The 20,152-nt window shown below is 43.5% G+C and overlaps 1 protein-coding gene across 1 annotated transcript; it reads left to right on the top strand.

Annotated features, from left to right (window-relative positions):
• The first annotated feature begins 13,701 nt into the window (after positions 1-13,701).
• Positions 13,702-14,656, top strand: LOC140679660 (uncharacterized). Its single transcript, XM_072915509.1, has one exon. It carries the CDS (start codon positions 13,702-13,704, stop codon positions 14,599-14,601), a length of 900 nt encoding a protein of 299 aa, XP_072771610.1. The 3' UTR covers positions 14,602-14,656.
• Positions 14,657-20,152: the final 5,496 nt, after the last annotated feature.

Genomic DNA, 20,152 nt, shown 5'->3' on the forward strand with positions numbered 1-20,152 from the left:
GTTGGATAAGAAGTCTTTAATCCACATGCAGATGGAGTTCGATAGACCCAGGTCTGACAGTTTGGATACCAGTCTGTCGGGTATTATAATGTTAAATGCCGAACTATAATCCACAAAAAGCAGTTGCACGTAGCTCCCCCCGTCTCCAGGTGACCCAGAGAGGCAAACTGGTATGGGTCGAGCTCGAGAGGGGGGACTGGGATGATATGGGTCTGTACCAGCTTCTCCAATCACTTCATGGCTATAGGTGTAAGTGCAACTGGACGGTAGTCATTCAGGCAGCTGATGGAGTTCTTCTTCGGCATCGGGATTATTGTGGAGGTCTTTGGGCATAATGGGATGATGGCCTGAGAGAGGGACTGGGTGAAGATCTTAGTAAATACCCTAGCCAGCTGGTCTGCACAGTACCTGCCCCGGGACCCCATCTGGGCCTGTAGCCTTCCTCGGGTTCACCGCCCTCAGCGTGCGCATCACCTCATGCTCCTCCAGTATAAGGGTACGGCTGCTGTGCGTGTTAGGTGGGGGTGTTGTGACGGCCGAAGGTGTCTTTCTCTCGAATCGGGCGAAGAAGCTGTTTAGCTCCCCTGTTCGAGAGGCGTCGCCGTCAACCGAGGGGTTACTGGGTCTGACGTTGGTCATGTGTTGTATTCTTTTCCATACCTCCTTGGTGTTGTTGCTCTGAAGGTGGTCTTCCATTCTCCTCCTGTGCTCGGCTTTTGCCTCTCCGATACCTCTCTTCAGATTGGCTCTGGCAGCACTGTAGAGTGCCTTGTCCTGCGCTTTGAAGGCACTGTCTCTCTCTTTGAGTAGGCCCTGTACTTCTTTTGTTATCCGGAGCTTCCTGTTGGGGTAGACCCGGATGCACTTGTCCACTGTGACAGTGTCTATGCAGTGTTTGATGTACCCCGGGACCGCTGCTGTGTACTGCTCCAAGTCTGAGTTTTCAAAAACTGACCAGTCTGTTGTTTCAAAACAGTCCTGCAGCTGTTCCATGGCTCCCTCCGGCCAGGTTTTGACAGTTAGGGTTGTGATATGAGCACTTCTCCTTATTGGTGTTGTTGCGTTTTGGACCAGTTGTTCCTCCCAGGGAATTCAAGTCACAAGTCGCTCCCAAGCTCTTTACGACACTTAAAGCTGAGTAGAAAAACCACCAGAGACAGAATAGGTATTTTGTAATATATTTGCAAAGCTTTGCATGTATATATATACATTGAGACCAGTCCAGCATAGAACACTCTATTGCGCCGCCAAGATGGTCTGCCCCCCGAAAAACCCTTCCCCCTCTTAAGTCCCTGGCAGTCATGTCTCTCTAGCCAAAACAAATGTCCATTATCTCTCTTTCTAACATTCCTCATTCATGCTATCACTGAGCTGTTCCAGTCCGGTTTTAAAGCCCTCCACAGCACAGAGTCAGCGCTTCTAAAAGTTTTTAACGATATCCTCCTGTCCACTGATTCTGGTAAATATGTTGTCCTGGTGCTTTTAGATCTGTCTGCTGCGTTCGACACCGTCGACCACGCCACCTTAATCACTCGTCTTGAGAACTGTGTGGGCATTAAGGGCGCCGCCCTCAACTGGTTCCGGTCGTACCTAACCGACAGGAGTTTTTGTGTAACAGTAGACAGTTTTATGTCGTCCACAGCTCCTTTACCACATGGGGTCCCCCAGGGCTCAATCCTTGCCCCAATTTTATTTGCGCTTTACCTTCTCCCCCTTGGTTCTATTTTTAGGAAGTACAGTATTGCATTTCATTTTTATGCCGATGATTGCCAGATTTATTTTCCCATGGCACAAAATAACACGGTTCAACGTCTTATTGACTGCCTGCACGACATCAAAGTCTGGCTTTCAGCTAACTTCCTGAGCCTAAATGAAGATAAAACAGAAGTTATGTTGTTCGGTCCAAGTCGCTCTCCCTCCCCCAACGTGGACCTCGGCACTCAGACCCCGTATCTCAGCGACTGTGTCACAAACCTGGGGGTAAAGTTTGACTCAGATTTTAAATTCGAAAAACAAATCAGCAGCGTCGTTCAAAAAAGCTTTTATCAATTACGCCAAATAGCGAAAGTGAAACCGCTTCTATCAAGACATATTAATCCACGCCTTTATCTCGACTCGTCTTGATTATTGTAATGTCCTGTACGTAGGCATTAGCCAGGCCTCCCTCGCCCGCCTGCAGCTCGTGCAGAACTCTGCTGCTCGTCTGCTAACACAGACCCGCAGACGTGAGCACATCACCCCTATTTTAGCGTCCCTTCACTGGCTCCCTGTGCGTTACCGAATCAATTTTAAACTCCTTTTATTTGTTTTTAAATGTCTAAACAACCTCGCGCCAACCTATCTCTCCGACCTCCTTCAGCCTTACTGCCCCACCCGATCCTTAAGATCAGCCGATCAGCTGCTGTTGACGGTCCCTGACACAAGGCTGAAGCTTAGAGGTGACAGAGCTTTCGCCGTTGCTGCTCCCAAGCTCTGGAACGACCTACCCCTGAGTGTTAGACAAGCCTCCTCTCTTCCTGTTTTTAAATCTCTCTTAAAAACATACTTTTATTCCATGGCTTTTAACACTGAGTGATATCCATCCTGCAATGGCGCCCCATAATACACCTGCTGTGATCCTGTTTTTATGTTTTTATTAATTCTATTTTAATTATTTATTTTTTATCGTGTTCTGTTTGTGTTGTGTTGTGTTTGCTCGGTACTCGTTTTATCTTTTAACCTGCTCATTGTACAGCACTTTGGCTACCCCTGTGGTAAATTTTAAATGTGCTTTATAAATAAAGTTGATTTGATTTGATTTGATTCAAGGTTAAGCACACAGTTTTGCAGACAACCAAAAGACCACAATTGGAAGAAAAACACTAGCTGTTTTGTAATATGAAAATGAAATGAAAAGAAGTAACACTTAAATTCGGATATATGTAAATATCTGCCTCCGACAGTGTGTAACCTGGTAACAGGAGCAGTGACATGTGGTCAGACTTGCCTAGTTGAGGTAGTTGTTTGGCTCTATATCAATTTTTTATGTTGGAATAGACTTTGTCCAGTGTGTTAGCTCCCCTTGTAGCACAATTCACGTGCTAGTGTAGTTTAGGGAGCACCTTTTTCAGGTCGGCATGATTGAAATCCCCCACTTTGATGTGGACTGCGTCGGGATATTGGTTCTGTTGTGCACTGATTGTATTGTGCAGTAGAGCTAGCACCGTGATAGCGTTAGCATCGGGAGCTATATACACGTTAGTGATCAAGACAGCAGAGTGCTCCCTGGCTAGATGGAAGGGTCGGCATTTAACTGTAATATATTCCAGATCTTGGGAACAGTGACTGTTTACTACCTTGGAATCTGAAGTCCAGTTGTTGTTTAGGTAGGTTAACAATCCACCCCCACGCCGCTTGCTGTTAGCCTCTGTGTTTCTGTCATGCCTGTGTGTTGTGTGACCGGTTAGCTCCATGCTAACGTCTGGGATTGAGGACGTTAGCCAGGTTTCCGTAAACAATAGAGCGCAGCTATCCATCACAGGGTTTTGTGCTACACGCAGCCTCACCTCGTCCATCTTATCCTCTTCACCATGAGGAGCGAGCGATCTCGCATTAGCCAGGAATAGACTTGGTATCGCTGGTCTGTTTGGGTTCTGCTTTAGTCTGGCTAACAAGCCGCCCCTTCGGCCACGGTGTCTTCGCCTCCGCCTTACCGAGAACTTGCTAGCTTTTCCAGGATGTTGTGTCGGCTCGCAAAATCCACCGAAATAGCCTGCTCAGACCGCAATCCAATCTCCAACAAATTGTTTCGGCTGTACATAACCTTCGCCCAGCAGGTTGCGGTCTGGGCTAGTAATAAACTACATAAAAACAATATGACCAATGCACCTAAGGGGAGAGCCTGGGACGTCGCGTCCATGCGCGCCGCCATCTTGCCAAAAGACACTGCACACTGACATAGTTCTGTGAAAATGATTGTCTTCTGTGCAAATGTAAAGAAAGTGAACAGTGTGTGATTTACCGTATTTTCCGCAAAAAAACACAAATTTTCTCAAAAGTTGACAGTGCGCCTTATAACCCGGTGCGCTTTATATATGGATAAATATTAAGATTCATTTTCATAAAGTTTCGGTCTCGCAACTACGGTAAACAGCCGCCATCTTTTTTCCCCGTAGAAGAGGAAGTGCTTCTTCTTCTACGCAAGCAACCGCCAAGGTAAGCACCCGCCCCCAGAGAAGAGGAAGCGCTTCTTCTTCTACTGTAAGCAACCACCCGCCCGCGTAGATGAAGAAGAAGCGCGCGGATATTACGTTTAATTTCCTTTGTGTGTTTACATTTGTAAAGACCACAAAATGGCTCCTACTAAGCGACAGGTTTCCGGTTCATGAAAAGACGCAATCTCTCCATCCGCACACGGACTACTATTTCACAGCAACTGCCTAAAGACTTTCAAGAAAAGCTGGCTACTTTCCGTGCATATTGTAAAAACAAGATAGCTGAAAAAAAGATCCGGCCAGAGAACATTATCAACATGGACGAGGTTCCACTGACTTTTGATATTCCTGTGAACCGCACTGTGGATACAACGGGAGCACGTACGGTGAATATTCGCACCACAGGGAATGAGAAGTCATCCTTCACTGTGGTTCTAGCTTGCCATGCTAATGGCCAGAAACTTCCACCCATGGTGATATTCAAAAGGAAGACCTTGCCAAAAGAGACCTTTCCAGCCGGCGTCATCATAAAAGCTAACTCGAAGGGATGGATGGATGAAGAAAAGATGAGCGAGTGGTTAAGGTAAGTTTACGCGAAGAGGCCGGGTGGCTTTTTTCACGCAGCTCCGTCCATGTTGATATACGACTCCATGCGCGCCCACATCACGCTGGTTTTTAATATATTATTAAAGTTTGACTGACCTATCTGACTGTTTTTTTGACATTCCTTTAGCGCAGTTAGATGCGGCTTATAACACGGGGCGGCTTATAGGTGGACAAAGTTTTGAAATATGCCGTTCATTGAAGGCGCGGCTTATAACCCAGGGCGCCTTATGGTGCGGAAAATACGGTACTGCAATACTGTCAGTCTTTAAAGGGGAACATTATCACCAGACCTATGTATGCGTCAATATATACCTTGATGTTGCAGAAAAAAGACCATATATTTTTTTAACCGATTTCCGAACTCTAAATGGGTGAATTTTGGCGAATTAAACGCCTTTCTATTATTCGCTCTCGGTGACGTCACATCGGGAAGCAATCCACCATTTTCTCAAACACATTACAAACACCGAGTCAAATCAGCTCTGTTATTTTCCGTTTTTTCGACTGTTTTCCGTACCTTGGAGCATACTTGCCAACCCTCCCGAATTTTCCGGGAGACTCCCGAAATTCAGCGCCTCACCCGAAAACCTCCCGGGACAAATATTCTCCCGAAAATCTCCCGATTTTCAGCCGGAGCTGAAGGCCACGCCCCCTCCAGCTCCATGCGGACCTGAGTGAGGACAGCCTTTTTTTCACGACGGGAGGACAACAGGGTGACAAGAACTAAATCATCCAGATTAAAGATACATTGTATTATGTTTATCTTACCTAAAAATAAATATATTTATTAATTTAAAAAAAACAACTAAATAAATGTTTACTATATTTTGCTAAAAACATCAACATTTATTGTATTTTTATTTTTATTTTTTCTGACTCCTTATTACATCAAGCCATAGAATTATACCGGTACATTAAAATAAACATATTTGAAATAATTAATTTTAAATTATCATAATAATTCATTTAAAATGACCATATTTAATTATTAAAATAATTGTTTGTTTATCAAAAACTTTAGCATTTTATGTATTACATTTTGAAGCTCTCAGAAGCCAAGTTATGTTATATTCATGTTATATTTATGCAAGTTTGAAGTATCAATGATCTAAACACAGTTTTGTTTGCAAATTTTCAGGATGAAATACTTGACTTGGTGAATTCTAGCTGTCAATATACTCCTCCCCTCTTAACCACGCCCCCAACCCCCACCCCCACCTCCCGAAATCGGAGGTCTCAAGGTTGGCAAGTATGCCTTGGAGACATCATGCCTCGTCGGTGTGTTGTCGGAGGGTGTAACAACACGAACAGGGACGGATTCAAGTTGCACCAGTGGCCCAAAGATGCCAAAGTGGCAAGAAATTGGACGTTTGTTCCGCACACTTTACCGACGAAAGCTATGCTACGACAGAGATGGCAAGAATGTGTGGATATCCTGCGACACTCAAAGCAGATGCATTTCCAACCATAAAGTCAAAGAAATCTGCCGCCAGACCCCCATTGAATCTGCCGGAGTGTGTGAGCAATTCAGGGACAAAGGACCTCGGTAGCACGGCAAGCAATGGCGGCAGTTTGTTCCCGCAGACGAGCGAGCTGAACCCCCTGGATGTCTTGGCTCACACCGTCCCTTATGCCACCGAAGATGATCAAGAGAAGAATATCGACCCTAGCTTCCCTGGCCTGCTGACATCAACTCCAAAACTGGACAGATCCGCTTTCAGGAAAAGAGAGCGGATGAGGGTATGTCTACAGAATATATTAATTGATGAAAACTTTATTCATTACTCGCGGTTTTACGTAAATTATTATACATAAACTGTGTTTACCAATAATTTAGCTTAAAAACATTTATTTTTTTCAATCATTTGAGTACATTCGGGTAGTCTTGTGTAATGCAGTATTTTGTGTCTATTTAGGTATGTTTAACCTGAGTGCTGAAATCGTGGAAAATATTTGTTCTTAGCGTGCCTGAAATGGGCTGTCTGCACTCTCAAAGTGCATGTTGTTGCCAAATGTATTTCATATGCTGTAAACCTAGTTCATAGTTGTTAGTAATTATCTTATCAGACAGTGTTAAGCCGCTGAAATCCGAGTCTGAATCCGAGCTAATGTCGCTATACCTTGCTGTTTGTTTGTGTTGGCATCACTGTGTGACGTCACAGGAAAATGGACGGGTGTATATAACGATGGTTAAAATCAGGCACTTTGAAGCTTTTTTTAGGGATATTGCGTGATGGGTAAAATTTTGAAAAAAACTTCGAAAAATAAAATAAGCCACTGGGAACTGATTTTTAATGGTTTAAACCCTTCTGAAATTGTGATCATGTTCCCCTTTAAAGGCACTGCCTTTAGCGTCCTCTCTCACCTGAAAAGGAGACTATTATATACAGGTAAAAGCCAGTAAATTGAATATTTTGAAAAACTTGATTTATTTCAGTAATTGCATTCAAAAGGTGTAACTTGTACATTATATTTATTCATTGCACACAGACTGATGCATTCAAATGTTTATTTCATTTAATTTTGATGATTTGAAGTGGCAACAAATGAAAATCCAAAATTCCGTGTGTCACAAAATTAGAATATTACTTAAGGCTAATACAAAAAAGGGATTTTTAGAAATGTTGGCCAACTGAAAAGTATGAAAATGAAAAATATGAGCATGTACAATACTCAATACTTGGTTGGAGCTCCTTTTGCCTCAATTACTGCGTTAATGCGGCGTGGCATGGAGTCGATGAGTTTCTGGCACTGCTCAGGTGTTATGAGAGCCCAGGTTGCTCTGATAGTGGCCTTCAACTCTTCTGCGTTTTTGGGTCTGGCATTCTGCATCTTCCTTTTCACAATACCCCACAGATTTTCTATGGGGCTAAGGTCAGGGGAGTTGGCGGGCCAATTTAGAACAGAAATACCATGGTCCGTAAACCAGGCACGGGTAGATTTTGCGCTGTGTGCAGGCGCCAAGTCCTGTTGGAACTTGAAATCTCCATCTCCATAGAGCAGGTCAGCAGCAGGAAGCATGAAGTGCTCTAAAACTTGCTGGTAGACGGCTGCGTTGACCCTGGATCTCAGGAAACAGAGTGGACCGACACCAGCAGATGACATGGCACCCCAAACCATCACCCAACCATGCAAATTTTGCATTTCCTTTGGAAATCGAGGTCCCAGAGTCTGGAGGAAGACAGGAGAGGCACAGGATCCACGTTGCCTGAAGTCTAGTGTAAAGTTTCCACCATCAGTGATGGTTTGGGGTGCCATGTCATCTGCTGGTGTCGGTCCACTCTGTTTCCTGAGATCCAGGGTCAACGCAGCCGTCTACCAGCAAGTTTTAGAGCACTTCATGCTTCCTGCTGCTGACCTGCTCTATGGAGATGGAGATTTCAAGTTCCAACAGGACTTGGCGCCTGCACACAGCGCAAAATCTACCCGTGCCTGGTTTACGGACCATGGTATTTCTGTTCTAAATTGGCCCGCCAACTCCCCTGACCTTAGCCCCATAGAAAATCTGTGGGGTATTGTGAAAAGGAAGATGCAGAATGCCAGACCCAAAAACGCAGAAGAGTTGAAGGCCACTATCAGAGCAACCTGGGCTCTCATAACACCTGAGCAGTGCCAGAAACTCATCGACTCCATGCCACGCCGCATTAACGCAGTAATTGAGGCAAAAGGAGCTCCAACCAAGTATTGAGTATTGTACATGCTCATATTTTTCATTTTCATACTTTTCAGTTGGCCAACATTTCTAAAAATCCCTTTTTTGTATTAGCCTTAAGTAATATTCTAATTTTGTGACACACGGAATTTTGGATTTTCATTTGTTGCCACTTCAAATCATCAAAATTAAATGAAATAAACATTTGAATGCATCAGTCTGTGTGCAATGAATAAATATAATGTACAAGTTACACCTTTTGAATGCAATTACTGAAATAAATCAAGTTTTTCAAAATATTCTAATTTACTGGCTTTTACCTGTATATATGTATGAAATACTTGACTTGGTGAATTCTAGCTGTCAATATACTCCTCCCCTCTTAACCACGCCCCCAACCACGCCCCGCCCCACCCCCGACCACGCCCCCAACCCCCACCCCCCACCTCCCGAAATCGGAGGTCTCAAGGTTGGCAAGTATGCCTTGGAGACATCATGCCTCGTCGGTGTGTTGTCGGAGGGTGTAACAACACGAACAGGGACGGATTCAAGTTGCACCAGTGGCCCAAAGATGCCAAAGTGGCAAGAAATTGGACGTTTGTTCCGCACACTTTACCGACGAAAGCTATGCTACGACAGAGATGGCAAGAATGTGTGGATATCCTGCGACACTCAAAGCAGATGCATTTCCAACCATAAAGTCAAAGAAATCTTCCGCCAGACCCCCATTGAATCTGCCGGAGTGTGTGAGCAATTCAGGGACAAAGGACCTCGGTAGCACGGCAAGCAATGGCGGCAGTTTGTTCCCGCAGACGAGCGAGCTGAACCCCCTGGATGTCTTGGCTCACACCGTCCGTTATGCCACCGAAGATGATCAAGAGAAGAATATCGACCCTAGCTTCCCTGGCCTGCTGACATCAACTCCAAAACTGGACAGATCCGCTTTCAGGAAAAGAGAGCGGATGAGGGTATGTCTACAGAATATATTAATTGATGAAAACTTTATTCATTACTCGCGGTTTTACGTAAATTATTATACATAAACTGTGTTTACCAATAATTTAGCTTAAAAACATTTATTTTTTTCAATCATTTGAGTACATTCGGGTAGTCTTGTGTAATGCAGTATTTTGTGTCTATTTAGGTATGTTTAACCTGAGTGCTGAAATCGTGGAAAATATTTGTTCTTAGCGTGCCTGAAATGGGCTGTCTGCACTCTCAAAGTGCATGTTGTTGCCAAATGTATTTCATATGCTGTAAACCTAGTTCATAGTTGTTAGTAATTATCTTATCAGACAGTGTTAAGCCGCTGAAATCCGAGTCTGAATCCGAGCTAATGTCGCTATACCTTGCTGTTTGTTTGTGTTGGCATCACTGTGTGACGTCACAGGAAAATGGACGGGTGTTTATAACGATGGTTAAAATCAGGCACTTTGAAGCTTTTTTTAGGAATATTGCGTGATGGGTAAAATTTTGAAAAAAACTTGGGAAAATAAAATAAGCCACTGGGAACTGATTTTTAATAGTTTTAACCCTTCTGAAATTGTGATAATGTTCCCCTTTAAAGGCACTGCCTTTAGCGTCCTCTCTCACCTGCAAAGGAGACTATTATATATGTCTCCGTTATCCATAGGTTTATCTATAAGCCATAACACGGTGGCCGAATGGATATAGTCACTCATGAACGGTCAGAGAAGCACAAGGCGGCGGCAACGCAGTATTATGGGCCACCTTGCAAGCAACATTCCGTTCTCATTTGCGGATGTTTTCAACAAATCCGTGAAGGATATGTTCCCGGATTCAGAGATCGCTCGCCAGTACTCAAATGGCAGAACAAAAGCTACTCAAATAGTGAAAGGTAAGTGTTTTTTTTTTTTAAGTAAGCAGCAAGTACAATACAGTTAGTAGAACTGTGTTTTCACTACTGTACTATATATATATATATATATATATATATATATATATATATATATATATATATATATATATATATATATATATATATATATGAGAAATACTTTAATTTTAGTGAATTCTAGCTATAAATATACTCCTCCCCCTTAACCCCGCCCCCGGAACCGACCCCGCCCACCACCCCAATCTCCCGAATTCGGTGGTCTCAAGGTTGGCTTGTATGTTGACACCCCTGCTGTAATGTGACTCATGTGAGCAGGTTACTGTATAAACACATTTTGTTATAAGTTATAAAAATGTGTTCAGTTCTCAGAGACACATCAATGTCAGGCTGACAATCGCTCTTCCGCTTTCTCCAAACACGAGAACAAAGCAGCTCCTACTGACTTGTGATTGGTCAGACCGTGCCCATCTTAATCACATGGCTAATTTCAATATAATAAATTGTGATGTAACACAATTGAATATCTTATATGCTCAGACAGTAATGTGTTTATATAAGTTTAGATTGTGTTATGATGTTTGTAATGGGGAAAGACGTCAATGTGTCTTGTTTTCATGTCTGCATTTAAGATAGTTGACATTTAGCATGATAGCTGTTAACTAGCCATTAGTGATGTTAAGTGCCTAAGATGGTAGTTATTGATTAGCAGTGTGATGAGGGCTTTCTGCTGGTGAGTGATTAGCACTACAGTTAGAGCCACCTATCGCTAGGTAGAAATGAGCAGTTTCACCAACATTTTTATGTGAAACCATATTACTAACTGTCTGGTGTTTGACAGGATTCATGGAAGTTTATTGTCATACCAGCACACGATACACATGAGATGGCACACAATTTAGTAGCACGTGAACAATAGGATTGGTCCTGGTGGAGATCTACACTCTTAGTGCTTTTCTTCTTTATTCAGAGTCATCATTTGACTTTCTAAAGGTTTTTAACTAAAACAATTAAGTATGTTGAAAAATATTTCTGTTTCTTGTAGTATTTAAAATGTATGATTTTTTTCCTCGATGTTTGCCCTTTTTCTGGTTTGAACAACAGCCATGGAAAAAGTCTGTGCACGTGCTTGTATATATATTTTTTTTATTTTCAAACAGTAGTTGTCCATTATTTGATGTTGGATGCTTTTGCCAACCATTGTTTTAAAACAAGATTAAATTGCCTTTATTTTGAAAATCAACTTTTGTGGAGTAGGAAACGGAAGTTGCTGACTTCTAGCGCACGCGCAAATGTACTTGAAGCCAAGCAGAAAGAGGAAGACCGCATGCTATGGTTGTTCGGAGTTTCTTCGAATTCCCGATCTTAAAGTCATATGATTCACAGCAAATATAGCAACAAATATCTCAATTGGTATTTTCCAAAGCCACGAAACGTGCATTGAGTTTGGAGCGATATGTGAAGTGAAGATTGAAGACGTGATAGAAGATGGACGACTACTGCTATGCTAAGATGGCGACGTCCGCTAAAAGAGAACATGAAAGAGAATCAACTTCCAGCAAATCACCAACGGAGATAAAGACGAAAGATGAAGGTGAGTGACTTGAAGTTTTGTCATTTGAAAGCTATTTGAATTTCAAGCCCTTAAAGTGTAAATGAGCCGACCTTGTTGAAGAATGTAAAGAAAGAGCCGCCATGATTGTTAGCTTGAAGAAGGCAGTGGAGTTCACATCAGAGGAGATGAAAGAATGCAAAAGTCAAATGAAGAAAGTGGAAGAGCAAAACAAGCGCTTGTGTAAAGAAAAGAATGATGTGAAAGAAGAGATGTTGGGGAAGAATAAGAGGTGTGAAGAGAAGACTGGACCACATGTCTACATCAACGTGCAGAGGATTGGAGGTAATAAAGAACAAGAATCATTTCATTACTCTCAACTTTGGATTAGGAAGTCCAAAGTTGCCAAATAATATTCTAATCATTTGCATTCTTGTTATGCGCCTTGTTAGAATATTGTAGAAAGTAAACATTTAATACACCCTGTAGTTTTAAACTTCAACTAATTGATGAAGTACTATTTTTGTTGACTTCATCTGGCGTCAGGCTGTCGCCGGCCGGTATATATAAATATAATATGTGTATATATATTAAATGGTAAATGGGTTATACTTCAAGGTACTCAAAGCGCTTTGACACTATTTCCACATTCACACACTGATGGCTGGAGCTGCCATGCTAGGCCCTAACCATGACCCATCAGGAGCAAGGTCTTGCTCAGGGACACAACACACGGGACTCGGATGGCGGAAGTGAAGTGAATTATATTTATATAGCGCTTTTCTCTAGTGACTCAAAGTGCTTTACATAGTGAAACCCAATATCTAAGTTACATTTAAACCAGTGTGGGTGGCACTGGGAGCAGGTGGGTAAAGTGTCTTGCCCAAGGACACAACAGCAGTGACTCGGATGGCGGAAGCTGGGGACCCAACCGGAAACCCTCAAGTTGCTGGCACAGCCGCTCTACCAACCGAGTCACGCCGTCCCATCCATCCATCTTCTTCTGCTTATCCGTGGTCAGGTCGCGGGGGCAGCAGCCTAAGCAGAGAAGCCCAGACTTCCCTCTCCCCAGCCACTTCGTCCAGCTCCTCCCAGGGGATCCCGAGGCGTTCCCAGGGTCAGCCGGGAGACGTAGTCTTCCCAACGTGTCCTGGGTCTTCCCCGTGGCCTCCTACCAGTCAGACGTGCCCTAAACACCTCCCCAGGGAGGCGTTTGGGTGGCATCCTGACCAGACGCCCGAACCACCTCATCTGGTTCCTCTCCATGTGGCTTTACTTTGAGCTCCTCACGGATGACAGAGCTTCTCACCCCATCTCTAAGGGAGAGACCCGCCACCCGGCGGAGGAAACTCATTCCGACCGCTTCAGATGAAAGAACAATACCGGTACTTTTCAAAGGTGCTATAGTACCGATTTCAATTGATTAGTACCACAATACTTTATTAGTAGCAGTATACTGTACAACCCTACTACACACACATACAGTACATAGAAGAAAGTGTGTTTTTGTTTTTTGTGTCTTGCAGATGTCCAGCAGCTGATCGGTGAATCAGAAGAAGTTTCCCCTCAGTTAGGGGGGAGCTCCACTTTGAAGCAGGAGACTCCACAACCACCCTGCATTAAAAAGGAAGAGGAGGAACTCTGCATCACTCAGGAGGGAGAGTGTCTTCTAGGACGAGAGGAAGCTGATTACACCAAGTTTCCACTGAATATTCTCTTTGTGAAGACTGAAGATGATGAAGAGAAACCACAAGTAGACAACCTCTTAGCTCCACTATCAGATAGTGAGGCTGAAGACGAGGTTGAAGAACCTTTGAGCAGCGATAAAGACTGTGAAGGTGATATGAGGACTCACACTGACAACAAACACTCTGAATGCTCTACAAAGAAAAGAGGTAAAACATATTTGAGCTGCTCAGTTTGTGCTGAAAGTTTTACTAAAGAGAGCCAATTGACTCAACACATGAGAACACACACAGGTGAAAAACCATTTAATTGTTCAGTTTGTGGCAAAAGCTTTTCTCAAAATAGCCATTTGACTCAACACAATAGAATACACACAGGAGAAAAAAACTTTAACTGTTCAATTTGTGGTAAAAACTATTATTTTAAGAGCCGTTTGACTCGACACATGAGAACACACACAGGTGAAAAACCATTCAGTTGTTCAATTTGTGGCAGAAGCTTTTCTCGAAATTGTGGTTTGACTCAACACATGAGAACACACACAGGTGAAAAACCATTCATTTGTTCAGTTTGTGGCAAAAGCTTTTCTCAAAATTGTGGTTTGACTGAACACATGAGAACACACACAGGTGAAAAACCATGTAAGTGTTCAGTTTGTGGCACAACATTTTCTGTTAAGAAGAGGTTGGCTGAACACATGAGAACGCACACTGGTGAAAAACCATTTAGGTGTTCAGTTTGTGGCACAACATTTTCTGTTAAGAAGAGGTTGACCGAACACATGAGAACACACACAGGTGAAAAACCATTTAATTGTTCAATCTGTGGCAAAGGCTTTTCTGTTAAGAGGAATTTGACTCAACACATGAGAACACACACTGGACTAAGACCATTTAAGTGTTCAGTTTGTGGGAAAAGCTTTCCTAATAATAGCTCATTGTGTCTACACATGAGAACACACAGAGGTGAAAAACCATTTAGTTGTTCAGTGTGCTGTAAAAGATTCACACGTAATACAGACGCAATAAACCACATAAGAACACACAAGGGAAAATAACCAATTAGCTGTTTAGTTTGTGGTATGTTGCTCATATGTGGTGACATCCACCCTACCCAGGACCTCCTCACTGCTTCTTTCACAAATATCTGAGGTATTCGTGCAAACTTGGATTATTTGAAGCATAATCTTATCCACTCATGACCCCATGTCTTCTCTGTGTCTGAAACCTTCCTGAACAGTAAGATAGATGATGCTTCAAGTGCTTGGTTACTCCTTCTTCAGTCCAGGGACCTGGGGCCTCATGTGTCAAGTTTGTGCACGCTCAAAAACCTGCACTACACCCTTTTTCACGGCAAAGTTGACATGTATCAAAACTGACGTTGACGCATAAGTGATGCCGGGTAACTGTTTGCATAACAAACTGCCAACTTTTACTCTTTGACTTCGTCATAGTTGTATTTTTAAAGGCCTACTGAAATGAATGTTTTTTAATTTAAACGGGGATAGCAGATCCATTCTATGTGTCATACTTGATCATTTCGCGATATTGCCATATTTTTGCTGAACGGATTTAGTATAGAACAACGACGATAAAGTTCGCAACTTTTGGTTGCTGATAACAAAAAAAGCCTTGCCTGTACCGGAAGTAGCGTGACGTCACAAGTTGAAAGTCTCCTCACATTTCCCCATTGTTTACACCAGCAGCGAGAGCGATTGGGACCGAGAAAGCGACGATTACCCCATTAATTTGAGCCAGGATGAAAGATTCGTCAATGGGGAACGTGAGAGTGAAGGATTAGAGTGCAGTGAAGGACGGATCTTTTTTCGCTCTGACCGTAACTTAGGTACTGTCAGGCTTGTCCCTGACAGTTTGACTGTGTTTTAGTTTTTCTCTGTGTTTGTCTTAGTTTCCTGTCAGCGCTTTTATTTTGTCTTCATTTCCTGAGTGTCTCCCTGAATGCTGCTTCCCCTCAGCTGTGGCTGATTGGCACCTGGCCACTCCTGGTGTCAATCAGCCAGCTACTATTTAAACCTGCCTTCTCCTCCAGTCATTGCTGGATCATTGTCATCACTACCTGATTGTCATTGTAGTGTCTACCTGTCCTTGTCGCTGTCGTCATAGCGGTAAGCTGTTCCTTATAGCTATTTACGGTTGGTTTCTCCTAGCTTCTTGTTTTCCTGTTAGCCAGATCCTGTTAGCCGTTTGCTATTTCCAGTTTTTCTGTTTTCTGGTTCCTGTTTCCATTTTGCCTGTTCCTAGTTTGTGTTTTTACTTTATTTCGAACATTAAATCATGTTTTCCCGTATAACGCCTTCCGCCTTCTCTGCATCTTGGGGTTCGCGTCCTACAACTCCTGACAGGTACAAGGGCTCATTGGATTCCACACTCTCTTCTTTTTCTATTGTGGATCACGGATTTGTATTTTAAACCACCTCGGATACTATATCCTCTTGAAAATGAGAGTCGAGAACGCGAAATGGACATTCACAGTGGCTTTTATCTCCACGACAATACATCGGTGAAGCACTTTAGCTTCGGAGCTAACGTGATAGCATCGGGCTTAACTGCGGATAGAAACAGAAGAAATAAACCCCTGGCTGGAAGGATATACAGAAAATCAACAATACTATTAAACCATGGATCTGTAACTTCACAGTTAATGCTTTCCAGCCTGGCGAAGCTTAACAATGCTGTTGCTAACGACGCCATTGAATCTAACTTAGCTACGGGCCTCGACAGAGCTATGATAAAAACATTAGCTCTCCACCTACGCCAACCCTCATCTGCTCATCAACACCGGAGCTCACCTGCGTTCCAGCGATCGACGAAGCGACGAAGGACTTCACCCGATCATCGATGCGGTCGGCGGCTAGCGTCGGATAGCGCGTCTGCTAAAGTCCTCCTGGTTGTGTTGCTGTAGCCAGACGCTAATACACCGATCGCATCTACAGCTTTCTTCTTTGCAGTCTCCATTGTTCATTAAACAAACTGCAAAAGATTCACCAACACAGATGTCCAGAATACTGTGGATTTTTGCAAAGAAAACTGAGCTTTTTGTATTGGATACAATGGCGTCCCAATACTTCCGCTTCAACCATCGACGTCACGCACATACGTCATCATACCTAGACGTTTTCAACCGGAAGTTTCGCAGGAAATTTAAAATTGCACTTTATAAGTTAACCCGGCCGTATTGGCATTTGTTGCAATGTTAAGATTTCATCATTGATATATAAACTATCAGACTGCGTGGTCGGTAGTAGTGGCCGTCCCGCCCACGTGGAAATAGATTTTCCTCCATGCGGCCCCAGAGCTAAAAATGAGTTTGACACCCCTGCTGTAATCTGACTCATGTGAGCAGGTTACTGTATAAACACATTTTGTTATAAATTATAAAAATGTGTTCAGTTCTCAGAGACACATCAATGTCAGTGTAGCTGCTGACAGAAGCAACATGTATATTTGATATATAATGTCATAGTTGGTGAGAATAAATAAATACAATGCATAAAGATAAGTTCCTATTGTACGCATAATGTGATTAAAAAGGTATTTCCTTGGGTTAATTCATGCGAGTTTATGTTAACTTTATTTTTGTTACAAACCCATGTCAATTGAGTGGGGAATATAATTTGGTCACGTTGTTGGGGGGACAATTAATATGTGAGGGAATTAAGGAAGCAGCATGAGACGACAAGTGTTTGATGTGGAAGACGTTAATGGAGTCTCGGATTGAAAATCAACTTTATTCCCTTGGAGTTTATGAGGCCAACGAGGTATGATTACTTCTGATATGTTTGTGAAATCTATGTGTTTTCTTTTTTGGATGTCAGACTAATTGTAAGTTCTGTTTGCTTATTTTATTACTTCTGACGGCATTATATTTGGCATCGTTGGTAACGTGAAGAAGACGTGGCTGAAATAAATGTCTGTGAGAAAAACGAACGACTTGAGCCTTGATTAAGACCTCGGAGGGAGTAACACTGATAAGGTATGGAAGTCGAATTGTCTCACATCAACTTATATATATCTTATACATATATCTTTTATATATATATATATATATATATATATATATATATATATATATATATATATATATATATATATATATATATATATATAGCCGAGCGGGGCTAACAACAAAGCTAAAGGCTAATCCCCGCAGAACGCCGCTTCCTTCCATCCTGCTTTCAAATGCTTTCAAACGTCCGCTCCCTGGAGAACAAACTGGACTACCTGAAGCTGGATTTATATGCAAGACGCGAGATGAGAGACTGCTGCGCCATGTTTCTCACAGAAACGTGGCTGAAACCATCCGTTCAGGACGAGGAAGTTAGCATCGAGGGGCTAACTATGTTTTGGTTGGACAGGAGCAGAACTCTCACTGGTTAATCCCGAGGCGGTGGTGTTTGTATATACATCAATAACAACTGGTGCAACAATGGGAAGATAGTCTCATGTCACTGCTCTCCCGATGTAGAAATATTAACTATAAAATGCAGGCCATTTTATTTACCCCGGAAATTCAGTGCTATGATTTTCCCCCAGTGCTAACACCAAAGAAGCTTTGAATGCTTTGTAATGAACTGCAATCTACACATCCAGAGGGACTTTTCATCGTGGCAGGGGACTTTAACCAAGCTATCATGAAAACTGTGTTCCCTCATTTCCATCAATATGTGAATTTTGCAACCAAGGGTGGAAGCACGTTGGACATGGTTTACAGCAATATTAAACAGGCGTATAAAGTTGCACCGTGCCCCCACCTCGGCTCCTCAGACCATCTATCTGTGATGTTAATTCCTGCATACAAGCCCCTGCTGATCAGGAAGCAAGCTACAGTGAAGCAGGTGAGGACCTGGCCAGAGGGAGAAATGTCAGCATTACAAGACTGCTTCGAAACCACAGACTGGGACATATTCATGGCAGCCGCCACCGATAATCATAACACATGTGTGGAGGAGTATGCAGAGTCTGTGTCCGCATACATTCAGAAGTGCATGGAGGATGTCAGTGTGATCAAGAACATCCTCACACGGGCCAACGAGAAACCCTGGATGAACAGTGAGGTACGTGCAATGCTGAAGGCTCGGAACAAGGCGTTTAAGTCTGGCAACATGGTAGCATTAAAAACAGCCACAGCTAGCCTGAACCGTGCCATTAAGGTTGCAAAGCGTGCTCACAGTCAGAAAGTGCAGGACTTTTTCAAGAACCCCACAAACACTAGACGAAGTGGCAGGACATACAGGTCATCACGGACTATAAAGGTGCCCCCGTCACTGTGACAACAGCATCAGCTTTGTAATCTGTAATTCTTTGATTGCGCCTGGAAGAGTGGCAGCACATCACAGTAGCTCCTTTGAATTCCTTTCATTTTACTTTATTTTTGGTATTATTCTTAACTTTTTTTGCCTTTTTTTTTTTTTAATCTCTTACCTTCCATAAACCACTAATTATGGTTCTTGGGCGCTTTTGTGTGTTTTCGTTACTTTTCTTTTTCTTTTCGGGCCGTTTTGTGTTTGGCTTTGATCAAGGGAGCAGCAGACCTTTTGTTTACACACGCGAGGAGCTGTTTGCGCTATGGGGAACGCGGCCGGACCTTCCCGTGGAACTACGGAAAAAGCGCAGGGGACGCCGTGCCGGCATAAAGATGAAGGAGAGCAGAAGGAAATTTAAGCCTGCAATCCATTCCTCATGGGGAACGTGCGGTCTTTGGCGAACAAAATGGACGGATTGTTTGATGAGCAGCCGCTCAACCTGGACACAGCGGATGTCCGGAAAACCCTGAGGAGAGTGAACCCCTGGAAAGCACCGGGACCTGATGACATTCCGGGCAAGGTGCTTAAGGGATGTGCAGACCAGCTGGCTGGGGTTCTCACAGACCTCTTCAACATCTCGCTGACCCAGGCTGTGGTACCATCATGTTTTAAGACGGCCACAATCATTCCGGTGCCTAAAAAACCCACAATCTTCTCCCTCAATGATTATCCCCCCGTGGCGCTCACCCCCATCATAATGAAGTGCTTCAAGAGGCTGGTAAAGGAATATATTGTCTCCAGACCTCCCCCCACATTTGACCCATACCAGTTTGCTAATCGCCCTAACCACTCCACAGAGGACGCCATCTCCTCTGCACTCCACCTGAGCTTAGAACATCTGGAAGGAAAGGACACACACGTGCGGATGTTGTTTCTGGACTTCAGCTCAGCAGTCAACACCATCATCCCACAGCACTTGGTGAGCAAACTGGCCCCCCTTGGCTTCAGTACCCCCCTATGCAACTGGCTGTTTGACTTCCTCACAGACAGACCCCAATCTGTGAGAGTGGGCAACAACACCTCCAGTGCCATCTCCCTGAGCACCGGCTCCCCCCAGGGCTGCGTTCTGAGTCCGCTGCTGTTCACGTTGATGACTCATGACTGCTGCGCCAGGTCCACTACTAACCACATTGTGAAGTACACGACAGTAATGGGCCTCATCCGTGACAACAACGACATGGACTACAGGGAGGAGGTGAAACATCTGGTTGACTGGTGCAGAACCAACAACCTGGTCCTGAACGTCGACAAGACCAAGGAGATCATCGTTGACTTCAGGAAGCAC

This window comes from Nerophis lumbriciformis, linkage group LG20, assembly GCF_033978685.3.
Source record: "Nerophis lumbriciformis linkage group LG20, RoL_Nlum_v2.1, whole genome shotgun sequence".
Lineage (NCBI taxonomy): Eukaryota > Metazoa > Chordata > Actinopteri > Syngnathiformes > Syngnathidae > Nerophis > Nerophis lumbriciformis.